The following is a 13,118-nucleotide window of genomic DNA, read 5'->3' as shown; positions in this document are numbered from 1 at the left end:
CGGCGGCGCCATGGGGGCGAAGCGGCGCGGAGCGGCGGCGGCGGGGGGCGGCGGCGAGGAGAAGCGGGGGCGGCGGGCGGCCAGCGCCCAGCTCTGCGCTGCCCTCGGCGATGCGGCGCTGAGGGAGCGGGCGGCGGCGGCTTGGGCCCGCGGGGAGCCGCTGCGGGACGGTAGGAGCCCGGTTGTGCCCCCCCCACCCCCTTTAATCCCGGTTCCCCCCCCCCCCGCGGTCCCCTCAGCGCCGTTTGTGCCCCCTCAGAGGCGGTGTCGGTGGAGCCGGCGCCGTTCCGGCACGGGGTGCTGCCCCGCTTCCTGCGCAGCCCGGCCTTCGCGGCGGAGCTGAGCGATGAGCTGCTGGGCCTCGGCTTCACAACGCGCCGCAACGACCTCGTCTCCGTGCGGCAGGTGCGGGGGGGGGGGGGGCGGGGTTTGGGGTCAGGGGATGGGGAACGGGGGGGGTTTGGGGGCAGGGAGTGGGGATCGGGGAGGTCTGGGGTTAGGGGATGGGGAATGGGGGTGTTTGGGGTCAGGGGATGGAGAGCGGGCAGTTCTGGGGAATAGGGATGGGGACCCGGGGTGTTTGGGGTCAGGGAATGGGGAACGGGGAGGTCTGGGGTCAGGGAGTGGGGATCGGGGGAGATCTGGGGTTAGGGGATGGGGAATGGAGGTGTTTGGGGTCAGGGAGTGGGGAATGGGGGGGGCTTGGGGTCAGGGGATGGGGAGTGGGAGAGATCTGGGGTTAGGGAGTGGGGAACAGGAGGGTTCTGGGGTCAAGGGATGGGGAGTGGGAGAGATCTGGGGTCAGGGAGTGGAGAACGAGGCTGTCTGGGGTCAGGGGATGGGGATCAGGGGTGTCTGGGGTCAGGGAACGAGGAATCAGGGCATCTGGGGTGAAAGGATGGGGGTATCTGGGGTTAGTGGGGCCCAGGAAGTGGGAGCCAGGGAGCAGGGAGCGGTGGGGGAGAGTCTGGGGTGAGGGGGTCTGTGGAGCAGGGGTCGTGGGTTGGAGGGGGTCTGGGAGTGGGCTGGGGAGCAGGGGACACGGACCGGGGGGTCTGGGGATGAGGGGCTCCAGGAGCAAGGCCTGGGGCGGCTGGGGAGCAGGGACCGGGGTTTTGGGGCCCGAGGGGTGTCCAGGAGCAGGGTCCAGGAGATTCCAGCAGGACCCCAGGGGTGTCGGGGAGCAGGGCTGCCCTAACTGCTTCCCTCCTGCCCGTCCTTGGGGTGCCACAGTCCGAGGAGCTGGGGGCCCGGCCGGAGCCACACGTCGCCGCGCTGAGGTAAAGGCCTGGGGATCCTCGGGTAGGAGCCGGGGCTGGCCCCGAGCCTGCCCTACACCTCGTGCTTGGCTCCGCAGGCGAGCGCTGAGCGGAGAAGTCCGAGCGTGGCTGTCTGCCATCACCCAGATCGAGCTGGAGCCCACCATCGACATCTCCTGCGCTAAATACGAGTGTACCGGTCAGTCTGCCAGCAGCCCTGCCCCTGACGCTGCTGTGGGGGTGCAGGGAGCTGTGTTCCTGCTGAAGACCCTCCAAACCCCCATGCTAGCCCCTTATAATGCCAGGAAGGTCCAACAAACTGGCAAAAGTCACGCTCAGGGAGAAGAAACACGTGTGAGGTCCAGATTACGGAAAAGCTATCGCTGCAGTCACCTCACCTAGCCTTTTTGTCATGAAAAATGACCTCAGGCTGGGGATATTTGTACTGCTCTTAACTCAAAGGTTTTCTGCACAACCAACCATTGTCCTCTTCTTAAGAGATCTACCCCCCCTCCAGCAAAAAACCTCCTCAAAGGGCAGTGGTGCATTAAAGAATCAGACCTTGAATCACCGATTAATGTAGGAATCTGTCCACTGTACCCAGCAATAGCTGCAGAGGGTGGGTGACAAGAATTGTAACCGTGTGCGTCGTCAGAGTGGGCTAATCCATCACTTACACCAAAACCCCACAGCGTTACTCTTACTGTGCTGGTGATGCTGACAGGTGACACTACAGTTCTTGGGCAGGGCATGTTTATTCTTGTATCTGTGTGGGGACAAAGCTGAGAAGGAACCACTGAAATTAATTGTACGTATAATAGGTTCTACTGCAGCAAAATGTGTGTAATTGCAGATGTCTTACTGTGCCACGATGATGAGCTGGAGGGTCGGAGGATTGCTTTCATCCTGTACCTCGTGCCACCCTGGGAGAAGAGCGACGGGGGGACGCTGGACCTGTTCAGCACAGATGGTAAGGGCTTGGAGCTCAGCCTCAGGGGACTGGAAAAGATGAAGCTTATGTGGCCCTTGCAGCAACTCTGCCCTCAAGCACTACAAGGAAGATAAATAATTTATTCTTAATTCAGAAAAGCTGACATATGGATAAAATTTGCACCTTGGAGAGGGGCTGTAGTAGTCTTTGCAGACACGGCTGGTGGGTGACAGCAGAGGAAAAAGAGGCCAATGAAGAGGGGAATCCTTTTTTTCCCCGCTTCTTTGAAGGAGCCAAGAATGGAGGCAGGATAGAAGTGAAGCCGGTAACTGTGCTTGGAACTTTAATGTGACGAAGATAACTTTCCTTTCCAGCAATAAAAGTTCACTGATTGCTCATCAGGCTCTTGCTCTGAGCTCCATACCTTACACCCAGGTGTCTCACCTGTCACAATATCATGTAGGCAGAGAGAAATGTCAGTTCCTCGCAAGCACCAGTTCTTATCTTAATCAGAGTATGCTTTCTTCCTCCTCAGAACACTTTCAGCCGCAGAAAATCATCAAGTCATTAATGCCTTCGTGGAACACGCTGGTTTTCTTTGAAGTGTCTCCAGTCTCTTTCCACCAGGCAAGGAGCTGCCTTTTATTCATTTTGATTTTTCTCACTGTTGTGGTTATTCATTCCGTGTGTAATAACAGTCCTGGTGGGTTGGGGAGAAGGAAAAGGGAGAAATGTACGCAGTCAGGACAGATACTTATGCAAAGTGCTGTATTTTAAAGGCTAGTGACTTTGAGGAGGAAGGAACTGACAAAGCCAGCTTTAAACCATCCGTCTAGCTTCATCATCTTGGGGAAGAAATTCCAAAGTCTTCATGTGCTATTTAGAAATTCATGACAGTTGGTGGCTAGCAATCAGTCGTAAGGGGATGGCTTTCTCTTCACACTGCTATTACAGTTCATCACTCTCGAATCTGCAGCTGTTCAGTTTAGCCCAATTCATGTCTGTGCACAATTTCATTAAATCAATGTTTAATGGTGGCTATCGCTGTGAAAAACAAGGGTTTCCACAGACCAGTTTAAATGCCAGGATAAAAGACTAGCTCTTAGTCTGAAAGGTTTAATCCAGAGCCAAAGGCATCAGGCAAGTGCCCTTCATGATGGCTTGTTTTACGGCACTTTTTAAAAAGTAAAAGACAAAAGTGAGACCAGCATAGCCTGCTGTGGCCCACATGCTCATCTGTATTCTGAGTATCCAGATTAACCTGTGGCAGCTGAGTTTTGCAGCCTGTGCTGGCTGGTTCTTCAACAGGACAAGTGGTAGAAAACTGACGTTACTTTTAATAATGAAGTGACTCAACTTTTGCGCAAGCTATCAGAGAGGGGGAGTGGGTTCTGCTGGGTGCTTAAAGTGAAAGCTCAGGATCGGATTTTGGAAATCTACAATGGATTTGAACATCAGAGTTTCCTTTCGCCCTCTCTGTGTGAACAGGGAATAACCCAGTTTGCTCTAGCCCTTGTCTGACTCCTGTCTGCATCTAGTAGGCTCTCTGGAGTCAAGTCTGCATGTTATGATGAGTCTAGGTAGCCTGTTACATGGTCTAAACAGTAACGTGCTGCTCAACGTTGTTACAGGTGTCAGAGATCCTGTCGGAGGAGAAGTGCCGCCTGTCAGTGAGCGGCTGGTTTCACGGCCCACCAATAGACAGACCTGCACCCTACATTGAAGCTCCCTTGCCCAGGAGCCCACACATCCCTTACGATGTGAGTAGCAAGCCTAGATTTGCTTAACGGCATTTCCATTTCTTTCATGGCAGCTGGAGTACCTGCTTGGGACACACCAGTGCTTGGGGATGCTTTAATCTTTAACTTATCCCATTCTTTTTGTTTCTGTCCATACATTTGTGGCTAGTTTCCCTCTTGTATATCTCTTTTTACTCTGTCCATTGTGCATGCCAACAACAGCACAGAGAATGCAGCTAATGCTCCTTGTGCAATTAAAAAAAAAGAAATAAATGGAGTCTTGGGGGTGGAATCTAGCTCTGTGACCAAGAGGAATTGGGAATCATTCTTACTTTTGCAAATACACTGTTCAAATCCATTTCCCTTCCAGCATGAAATCTTGTACGAGTGGATCAATGTAGTTTATTTGGACATGGACTCCCAAGCTCAAATCCAGGAGGAATTTGAGGAGCGATCAGAAATTCTCCTGAAGGATTTTCTTAAGGTGAGCCCCATGGTTCCATCTGATGTGGCCTGCCAGAATGGGTCTCGGGGCTAGTAGTGACCACACATCACGCAGGCCGGGAAAGGCCTTGCTTGTATAGCAACTAAAACACCTAATTTCACACCCTGAAGGGGGCTGGACAAGGTGACCTCAACAAGTCCCTTCCAACCTCAACCATTCTGTGATTCTGTGGTTGGATCACCTGCTCGCTGCCTGTACACTGCTGTGTAGGGACACATCAAAACCCACAAACTTTGCTTTACCATTCTTTTTTCCTACTAGAAGCAAAGCAGAAGGATGGAAACACGTCATCCTTCCTGTGGTGACCGGAGTGTCCTTACCTGTCCCTCAAGCTCTCGCAGCTAAGGAGCACTCAGGGAACTCGACCTGTATGTAAAACAAATACTCACAATGGTTTTGTCTTTCTTGAAAGGCTTTGCTTCTCAAGGCTGACTTACCCCTGCTTTACTGAGCATCCATATCTCAGTGAAATTACGTTTTCACCCAGAAGAAAATCAAGTAATGTCTTATCTATTAGTCACTGGCATTGAAAATTCACTGTGCCTGCCCAGCCTGTGCCCTTCAGCTCAGCAGTCCTTAGGAGCCATAGACAAGTTAGAGAAAAAGTTAAAGTGCCTTATGTATGAGTGCAGGATGGCTGCTTGTAATACACCAAGAGAGACCTGGAGGGTAAACATTCAAGTTTTTGCACTATCTTTCTCTTGTAGAAAGAGAAATTTCAACTACTGTGTGAAGCTTTGGAGAACAAAGACATCCAGTGGAATACCCGGGGGCCTCCCAACAAAAGGTAGGAAATAACAGCATCCTGCTTCTACTGACCATGCCAAGCAGGAGCTGCCGTGAGGCTGCACTGACCAACGTGGCCATCGGTTCCCCACTGCTGATACCTCTGCTATCTTTCAGACTCTACGAGGCAGCAGAGGAGGACAGCCTCCCTGATATCCTGAAGAACTTCCTGCAGTTCTTACGCTCAGAGGCTTTGTTTTTACTGCTTTCCAACTTCACTGGCCTGAAGCTGCACTTCTTGGCGCCTTCCGATGAGGATGAAGATGCTGGGGAAGGAAGAGCAGCAGACAGTGCTGGGCACAGCAGTCCCAAACCCAGGCAGGATGGGACTGAGCAACACGCTGATGGCAGTGCCCATCAGCCTGACGACATCCCCGAAGCACAAGACAGCGAGACACAGAATGGTAAGTGGAGCAGCAGCAGCATGAAAGGACTAGAGCAGAATCCTGACTTCAAGGGTTTTGGTAGCAGAATTCCTAGAGATTCTCATGGAAGTAGAATTTCACCTACAGCAAGCGCAGGGCACAAACATGGGATTTGGAGCATGTCAGATGGGGTATCCAAAAAAAAAGCGACCATTGCAGAAGAATTTGGACTAAAATAATGCATTGGAGCAGCATTTTGAACAGACATTGTCAGCCCCAAGTCTATAGGACAAGACTTCTGCAGGAGTTAAAGGATGGGTGAGGAGGGAAGGGTGTTGATTGCCCGATAATCCTTTGCCAATAGTTACATGGTTTCTACATCCACATGTTCCTGTTTCATATAAAATAGATTTTTATATGAGAGACCAAATCAAATAGAAGGAAGTGAAGAGATTAGAAGTAAAGGTAATTTTGGATTTAGAAAACTAATACCTAAAAATTAAGATTTAACCTTTTAGAAAATGCTGCCAGCCTAAACAACCAATTAATTGCCAGCAATAAGATATCGTATATAAACAATAATATTAATTTTGGAATCATGGACCGGTGCTGTTTAAGGCAGTAGCTTTGAAGTTTAAGGGTAGATTTTTTTAAAATGTTTTATAGACATTGGAAGAAAAAGAAATAAAAAACCGAGTCCTACTGAAAATCCCACCCAAACACTTCAGTGGTACAAAAGCTTTGTTGTTTTTTTTTCTGATTTCCACAGCTAGACATTTGCTTTTTCTATCTACAATGCTCCTGCTGTGTGATTTTGAACTTGTGTAGGAGGAAGGCATAGTTTGAGGCTGCATGGATTGAAAACTGAGCTGGGGCCATGAGAAAAGAAAGGCTTTCCCAAATTCTGATGTACCTGCCTGGGATTCATATGAAGAGTGAGTTCAGAGCACTATCTTCCCTGAAGCACCGGCTGGTTTCGCAGTGTACTTGCAGAGCAGACAGGTTGTTGCTGGCTTTTGAAGTTCAGAGCTGTACTGTAAATCTGGGGTGGTGCGGGGGGACAACTACAAAACACAAGGAAGAACTGGTTAAACCAAACCACGTCGCCTCTTGGACCTGTCAGAGAGCAAATCTTGTCATCCCCCACATTGTACAAAGGGCATAACCAGGAGTCACCTCTGAAAAAGAAGTTAACATGGGATGTTTTACTTTTTCTTCCCTTTGTGTTTTGCCAGGGCCAGCAAAGAGGGCTTCACAGCAGTGTGAAGAGTGCAGGGGTTTGCTCCCCACATACCTAGAGCTTAGCAGGAGTGAACTACTGGTCAACTTCATTGTTTTCCCTGGCATTTGTTCCCTCCCGTAGGCTCAAGTACCCCTGTGTGCGCCGGGGAGCTGCGACGCTGGACCAACGGGCACTACACTCTAGTCCATGATGCTCAAGCAACTGAATTTGCTCTTGACCTACTCTTCTTCTGTGGCTGTGAAGGTAAGCAGACAAAAGAGAAAAGTAACTCATTCTCCTTGACAAGGTTTGCCTAAAGGGAAGACTTTGAATTCTGAGCATTACTACAGCAGCAGAAATTTCCATGCTTTTCTTACCTGAAGGGACTTTGTAGATTTTATCCTCAAAGTTTCTTTTGCATAAGCACTGGTTTCAGTGGTCCTTACGCAGAGATTTGGAAGTGTGGCCATGGGATCAGCTTTGACTCTGCTTCCCCATGACCTCTCCTCTTCCAGCCGGGAGGTGGCGCCTGGGGGGCTCGCTGGGGCAGAGGGAAAGGACGGGACCTTGGGGGCTTTCCTCTCACTGGGGGAGGTCCAGGTAGCCAGAATGCCTGCTGAAAGTGTTCCTTTTGGCTTTTTTTGCTCATCAAAACCACCAGTGTCTCCAATTCACAAAGCCTAGGGGTTTTTAAAGTTTCTTTAGGCATGTTGAGGCATTTTAGATTGATTGCTAGTTGGATGACGGTGAAAACAAAAATATAAACATAAGCATTTTTGACAAGATAAGCCCAGAATGCGTGGCTGAAGCCACCTGGCACATGCTTGAATTGAAATCCTTTTGCATATCTGCTAAGGCAAAACTGTTCTGCACGTGGGGTGCAGAGAGCCAAACAACCTTAAATGGCCTGCCTGTGCTAAAAGGCAAATTTTGCATGGTTGCTTCAAGTCATTTCTGAATGTAAAGGGGAAAAAATAGCCTGTCAGGAGGTAAATCAGGGATAATCCTGGATCTAGTCACTGTGCTGAGTGGGGTAAGAAAACTGCATCTCCAAGAACGCTGCGTGGAGCCTGGACGGTGTTCAACTCTTTCAGAATCTTTCTGTTCTGTTTTCAGACTGGGATCCAGAATATGGTGGCTTTACTTCCTACATTGCTAAAGGTGAAGATGAAGAGGTAAGGAGCTCAGTTACTAGTTGCAAAGTAGATGAAAAATGTTTAGAGTTGAGGGGCACAATTACACTTTGTTGTAATGATAATATAATGTTGGGGGTGCTTGGTATCACATGGGAGTTTCATGTCTACTCTCGAGCTTCCTGCCTGAATTACAGCTCATGGGTGTAGCTCTGGGTTCAGCTTTGAGAGGCTGAACTATAAACCTTAGGTTCGCTATAAACCTTAAGACTCTGGCAAAGCAATTTTTTGAAACTAATTTTTTCCCTTACTCTTGTGCCTTCTAGCTCTTGACAGTGAACCCAGAGGACAACTGCTTGGCCCTGGTATATAGAGACAAAGAAACTATGAAGTTTGTGAAATACATCAATCACCGCAGCTTGGCACGCCTGAAAAAGCATCCAAACAGAAAAGGATTTTGGGATTTTTCATTTGTCTATTATGAGTGATGGTTGAGTGACCCTTGTCACTGAAAATAGTGGCTTTGGGCAGGTTTCTGTCCAAGCTGGGGCCTGCCTAAGCCCAGACAAACTTTGATGTTAGGTTAGCATCAACAAACTTAGTTTGACTTAGCTAACTTGATCTCCTTGTATACGAACTGTACCCTTCAAAGAGGGTCCAGGTGACTTTTTTAATTAACTGTACACACGGAAATCCAGTCTCCTGACTTGATTATAACACGTGCTCTTCACTGCTTTTAATGGTACGTGGAAGGGAGCATTCCCATGCAACTGATAACTACTGTATCACAGCTTTCCAGCTGTTCTCTCATGGAAATAGCATGGTGGGATGAGTCTCTCATCTGTCAGGATGAAAATTACAACCGTGCATGGCACTAGGCTGATGACTTTTATTAAAAAAAAAAGTAAAAAAAAAGTGTCAGTTGAATGCTTCAACCTGTAGCTGAGCAAGTTCTGTTACAAAATACCCAAGACATTTTCTGGAGCTTAACTGTTCATCTTTTGTAGTGTCAGAAATAATGGAACTGCCCTGGGAAGTAAGAGGTTTTTCCAGCTGTACAGCTTTAGGGAATTGCAAAGGAAGAAAGTGAGGCTCTAAAGCCGCTGGCATTGACAAGGCCTTGGCCCTGTAATAGGGAGCTGGACTTTATTATGCTAAATGCTGTGCAGGCAGACTCAGATGCAGCCCCTGCTCCAAAGAATTTACAAGTCAAGCAGTAGGTGAGAGGAGAGACCTGCTCCTATGTATTTCTCTACTTGTGAGCATGTACTGGGACAGCTTTGTGCTTCTGGTATGAAAGAGTTGTGGCTCCAGTCTCAGGAGAGGTTGGGCTGGGAACAGGAAGGTGTCAACTCACCTCTTTCGGCTCATCGTCCCCAGGGAGCAGGAGGATCACCTACAGCATAGCCTCTTGTCACTTTGATAGTTCTGTCTCAGGGTCTGCTAGGCTCCAGGGTGGCTTCTGTCATTGGAGAGAGGGTGCTCAGATCTTTCCAGGTAGCAGGCATGCAATTCTTGTGGTAGGCAGCTAACTGCTGTAAGAAACGTTGTGGTCTTGGTGCCATACCTTCCCTGGGTACGCACTTTCACTAATTGTAGCCTGCCTGCCATGTTAATTGCAAGCAGGGCTGTGCTGGACGTGTCACCCCTGGGGTGCTGTCAGCCCACTAAGAGGTGCTATTGCAGAATGCATGCTGAGCACTGAGGGAGGCCAGCCAGCTGGGCAGCAGAACACCACGCTGTAGTCTTGGCCCTGGCATGCACATGCTTGCCTAAAGCTTTTCTGCACTGGAGAGACGCAGGTGTACTCTCAGATCAGCCAGGTGTACTTGCAGATCAGCCAAGCCAGACTATGTAGGCTACGGGCCTGCAGCAAGCTGGGAAGTGTGCACATTTGTTTCCTCCTGAATCTTCTGGGTCGGGAGAGGGTGAGTTTGGTTTAGCCTGCTGCATCTCCAGCTCCAGGTGTATTCTCACTGCAGACACCTGGGGTGGTGTAAGACCACAGCTAGCAGCAGAGGATCAGCAAGCTCAAAGTAAGGCAAGTTGTGTTGGCACAAATACTCCGCAACCTCAATGCAGAAGCAGCAAGGGCTTCGGGCATGACTTTATTCTGAAATGGATTAGGAGAGAGTTGGACACGATCTTGTTCACACTATGATTTGTTTTCCTAAACTGACTTCTGTGCGCACTGCAGACACTTTCAGTTTTAGTGTCCCTCTGCTACTGTTTAAGCTGCTTACAAAGACAAGGGCATGAAGCTAGGAACAAATACTGAAATGTGCATTGAACTCTGTGAATCACCAATTCCGGTTAATTTCTGAGGCACTGTTACATTTCTAGGCAACAGCTATTCATGGGGAGAAAGAAGTCCTTACTCTGAGCTGCTACAGTAGAAAAAGACAAATAATAGGAGAATTCAAAGGAAAAAAAAATCAAAAACATTTGTGCAGTTGCAAACAAAGGTTACAGATACCACAGCTGTTCATGGTGCAGTCAACTAGGCAAAGTTGGGAGTAAGTTAATTAACAAAAAGAAATTACATATTCTACTGCATTGTCAGCCTCAGAGTGTGTTTGGTAGGTCTTGGAACAGCCTCCCAAAAGGCTGGGAGGAAGCTGTACTTCTTGAAGCTTACTGCTTTTTAATAATAAACAATACACTAGAGGGCATACCAGCCTCTACTTGAGCGAGCCAGTTATCTCTTCGATTGTACAAGGAAACACCCTTCTGCCTCAGGTGACTGAGATGAAGTAACCTAAGAAGCCAAATTTGCACTTAGCATTGAAAGGCCTAAAAAACAACACATCTCTCTTCTCCCACGCTTCCTGTTATGTACAGGTAGCCCAGTGAAATTCCAGGTGTCAGTAGCTACTTGATGGGGAGAGGGAGGGACCCGAATTTAGACTGTGCCTGTGATGGCAGCCCTCTCTAGAGATGCTCTTACTGGTATGTGTATGTGTAGCTGCTTACAGCATACCCTGAGCATTAAGGAATAAATGAAATACGTACTGCCCACCAAGAGAGAAAGCAGAACAATACAGAAAAACAGATAAGGACAGAATAGCAAATGAACAACAGGGTACGGAGTGTGCAGCAGCTGAGAACAGAAGCTTCATACCAGGCAAGACAGCCTCCTGCAGAAGCTGACCAGCTCAGCTACACGAGGATGCACGTTTCCCACCAGATTACTGCACTGCCACAGCCAAGAACCCTGGCATTTGATGCAGGGTACCAGCAGCTTTCAGTTATTGAAGTGCTGAGTTATTCAAATGCTTCATGACAAATTTTTCAGGATCTGGCTGTTGCCCGTTTGCCAAGGAGCTGAAAACTGAAGCAATTTAATACAGTTTAGCTGTAGACCAGACTGAAGGAATGATTTTTGCATTCGTAAACACACAGCAAGTTAAGTTCTGACATCAGGTATTCAGTGAATTAGGATTAATCGAGATGAACAGCAATCCACGGGACTTGGAGAAAGTGTGGCTAAAATCCGGTAACCTATTGTCAACTGTCAGTTCCATTTTTTTGTTTGTTTGTTCTTAAACTCCAAAACAGAACTTGAACTAGGACACAGGAAATCCCTGTTGCACAGCTCCCTCTTCAGAGGGCACTGATCCAGCACAGGATTTCAGCAGCACATTTCTAAGGCAGCAAAGGGACCTTACGGGGAAAGCCATGTGCCCATGAGCACACTGCCTGCAGGCACAGCAGAGCCCCGGTGCAAGTTTCAATTTCAGGCAGGCACCAAAATGCCCCAGAGGGGTAGGAAAATGGCCTGAACCCAATTCCCAGTGCACGTACCAAGGCCTGCTGCTGTCCAAGCAGCCTTTCCCAATAATTTTTAGCAACTAACGTGCCGTGCTACTAGTGTGATTTTAGAGTTCACTTTGTACTTGCCCAGTGGCTTAACTTGTTGTGAACAATTCCCCTCCCATTCCTGAGAAGAGGATTACTGCGCAATAGCCCTGGACCGAATCTTACCAGTACAGATTGTTTGCTACTCATTTCTTGGTGCAGGTTCAGCTGCGCACGCTGCTTATGTCAACTTGCTGCTGTGTGCCAGCCAAGGGCTGCTTTATTTCAACAAGCAACTGCGAGCTTCGTATCACTTCAGCTTACAGGATGTGGATTGTACCTTTGGCAAAGACAGAAGTTGTTTTTACGGGAAAATAAATGACAAATTTGTTGTCAGAAACCTAGCCAGGGGAAATCAGCCGTATCAGAGGTCTGGACTGGGACCGCAGGACTGACAGTGACACAGGCTGCCAAGAGCAGAACGGAGCCGGGACTGGAAGTGCCTGATGTGTAGCCCTGGAAGTCAGGCGGATGGGAAAGCTGCTTTCTGATCACAGACACTCTCTGATCATTGAACGGACTACAGAAATGCAGCTAAGCAAGCATTAGGATTTTGAATGTAAAGAGCAAAAGAAGAGCTGGAAACAGTGGGAACAAGTACAGCAGGTGGCAGAAAGCCCGAGACTTATGCCAGGAGACTGTTCCATAATCAAGTCTTACAGCTTGCTCGCTTAGAACAGCACGGGTGGCTCACCACCCTTTTCACCAAGAAGCTGGATTTGACTAACAACCAGGTTCTTAAAAGGATTCAAATGAGCTCTTGCTGCAGATTGGAAGTGACAGAGATCCACGCATTTGGCAGTGTAATTCTTCATCTTGAAGGGGTGAAGCACTGGCAAGGGGCTGTTTTGGAGATTAGAACACATTGCAGGAATTAATTTCCCCATTCAGCTGCCTGCCCCGTAGCGAACAGTGGGCTGCTGGTTTTAATTTGGTATTAGCAAATAGACAGAGCAGTTACAGGAGGCGAGTACTGCTGACAACCCTGAGAAGCTACCCAAGAACATCCTTTCACAGATGTGATGGACTGCCTACTCCCTGCCGTGCTGCAGATTGATCCATGCAGTGGTAGACATGATGAATGGTGCAGGAGCAGGAACACTGGCACCCAGCCGCCATCCTGTCCAGGATATTTTTAGCTTCTAGTAGGAATTTGTTTTGGCAAAGGTTCTGAAATATCTTTATATCTAAACTACAGTTCTACTGTAGTATTTTAATCCAATTTAAGAGATCCCACAACTAATAAACAGTTTTGAGCCAAGGGCCAAGAGATTTTTCAATACTTTCTTTTGATCCCATTATGTACTGCTACCTCTTCAT

At 48.5% G+C, this 13,118-nt stretch overlaps 1 protein-coding gene and 1 long non-coding RNA gene across 10 annotated transcripts; one reads left to right on the top strand and one right to left on the bottom strand.

The window, feature by feature from the left end:
• Positions 1-10: 10 nt before the first annotated feature.
• On the top strand, positions 11-8,855 carry OGFOD1 (2-oxoglutarate and iron dependent oxygenase domain containing 1). Its single transcript, XM_027466648.3, has 13 exons — positions 11-170; positions 260-405; positions 1,234-1,280; positions 1,358-1,458; positions 2,113-2,229; positions 2,726-2,817; positions 3,822-3,950; positions 4,300-4,413; positions 5,142-5,221; positions 5,338-5,624; positions 6,949-7,071; positions 7,924-7,982; positions 8,267-8,855. The coding sequence occupies exons 1-13, from the start codon at positions 11-13 to the stop codon at positions 8,426-8,428; spliced, it is 1,617 nt and encodes a 538-aa protein (XP_027322449.2). The 3' UTR covers positions 8,429-8,855.
• Positions 2,311-12,134, bottom strand: LOC110351288 (uncharacterized). 9 transcript variants are annotated; one of them, XR_005268826.2, is made up of 6 exons: positions 9,298-12,134; positions 7,185-7,487; positions 6,880-7,063; positions 5,254-6,649; positions 4,755-4,800; positions 2,311-2,890 (listed from the first exon to the last, which is right to left on the bottom strand). It is a non-coding gene; the product is annotated as an uncharacterized lncRNA (long non-coding RNA). The 9 variants fall into 9 exon arrangements; XR_011812364.1 differs by having other exon boundaries at positions 6,499-6,649; XR_011812363.1 differs by having other exon boundaries at positions 2,311-4,800; positions 9,298-9,475; positions 11,062-12,134.
• Positions 12,135-13,118: the final 984 nt, after the last annotated feature.

Source organism: Anas platyrhynchos, chromosome 12 (genome assembly GCF_047663525.1).
Source record: "Anas platyrhynchos isolate ZD024472 breed Pekin duck chromosome 12, IASCAAS_PekinDuck_T2T, whole genome shotgun sequence".
NCBI lineage: Eukaryota > Metazoa > Chordata > Aves > Anseriformes > Anatidae > Anas > Anas platyrhynchos.
This window is presented reverse-complemented; position numbering and strand designations above follow the sequence as displayed.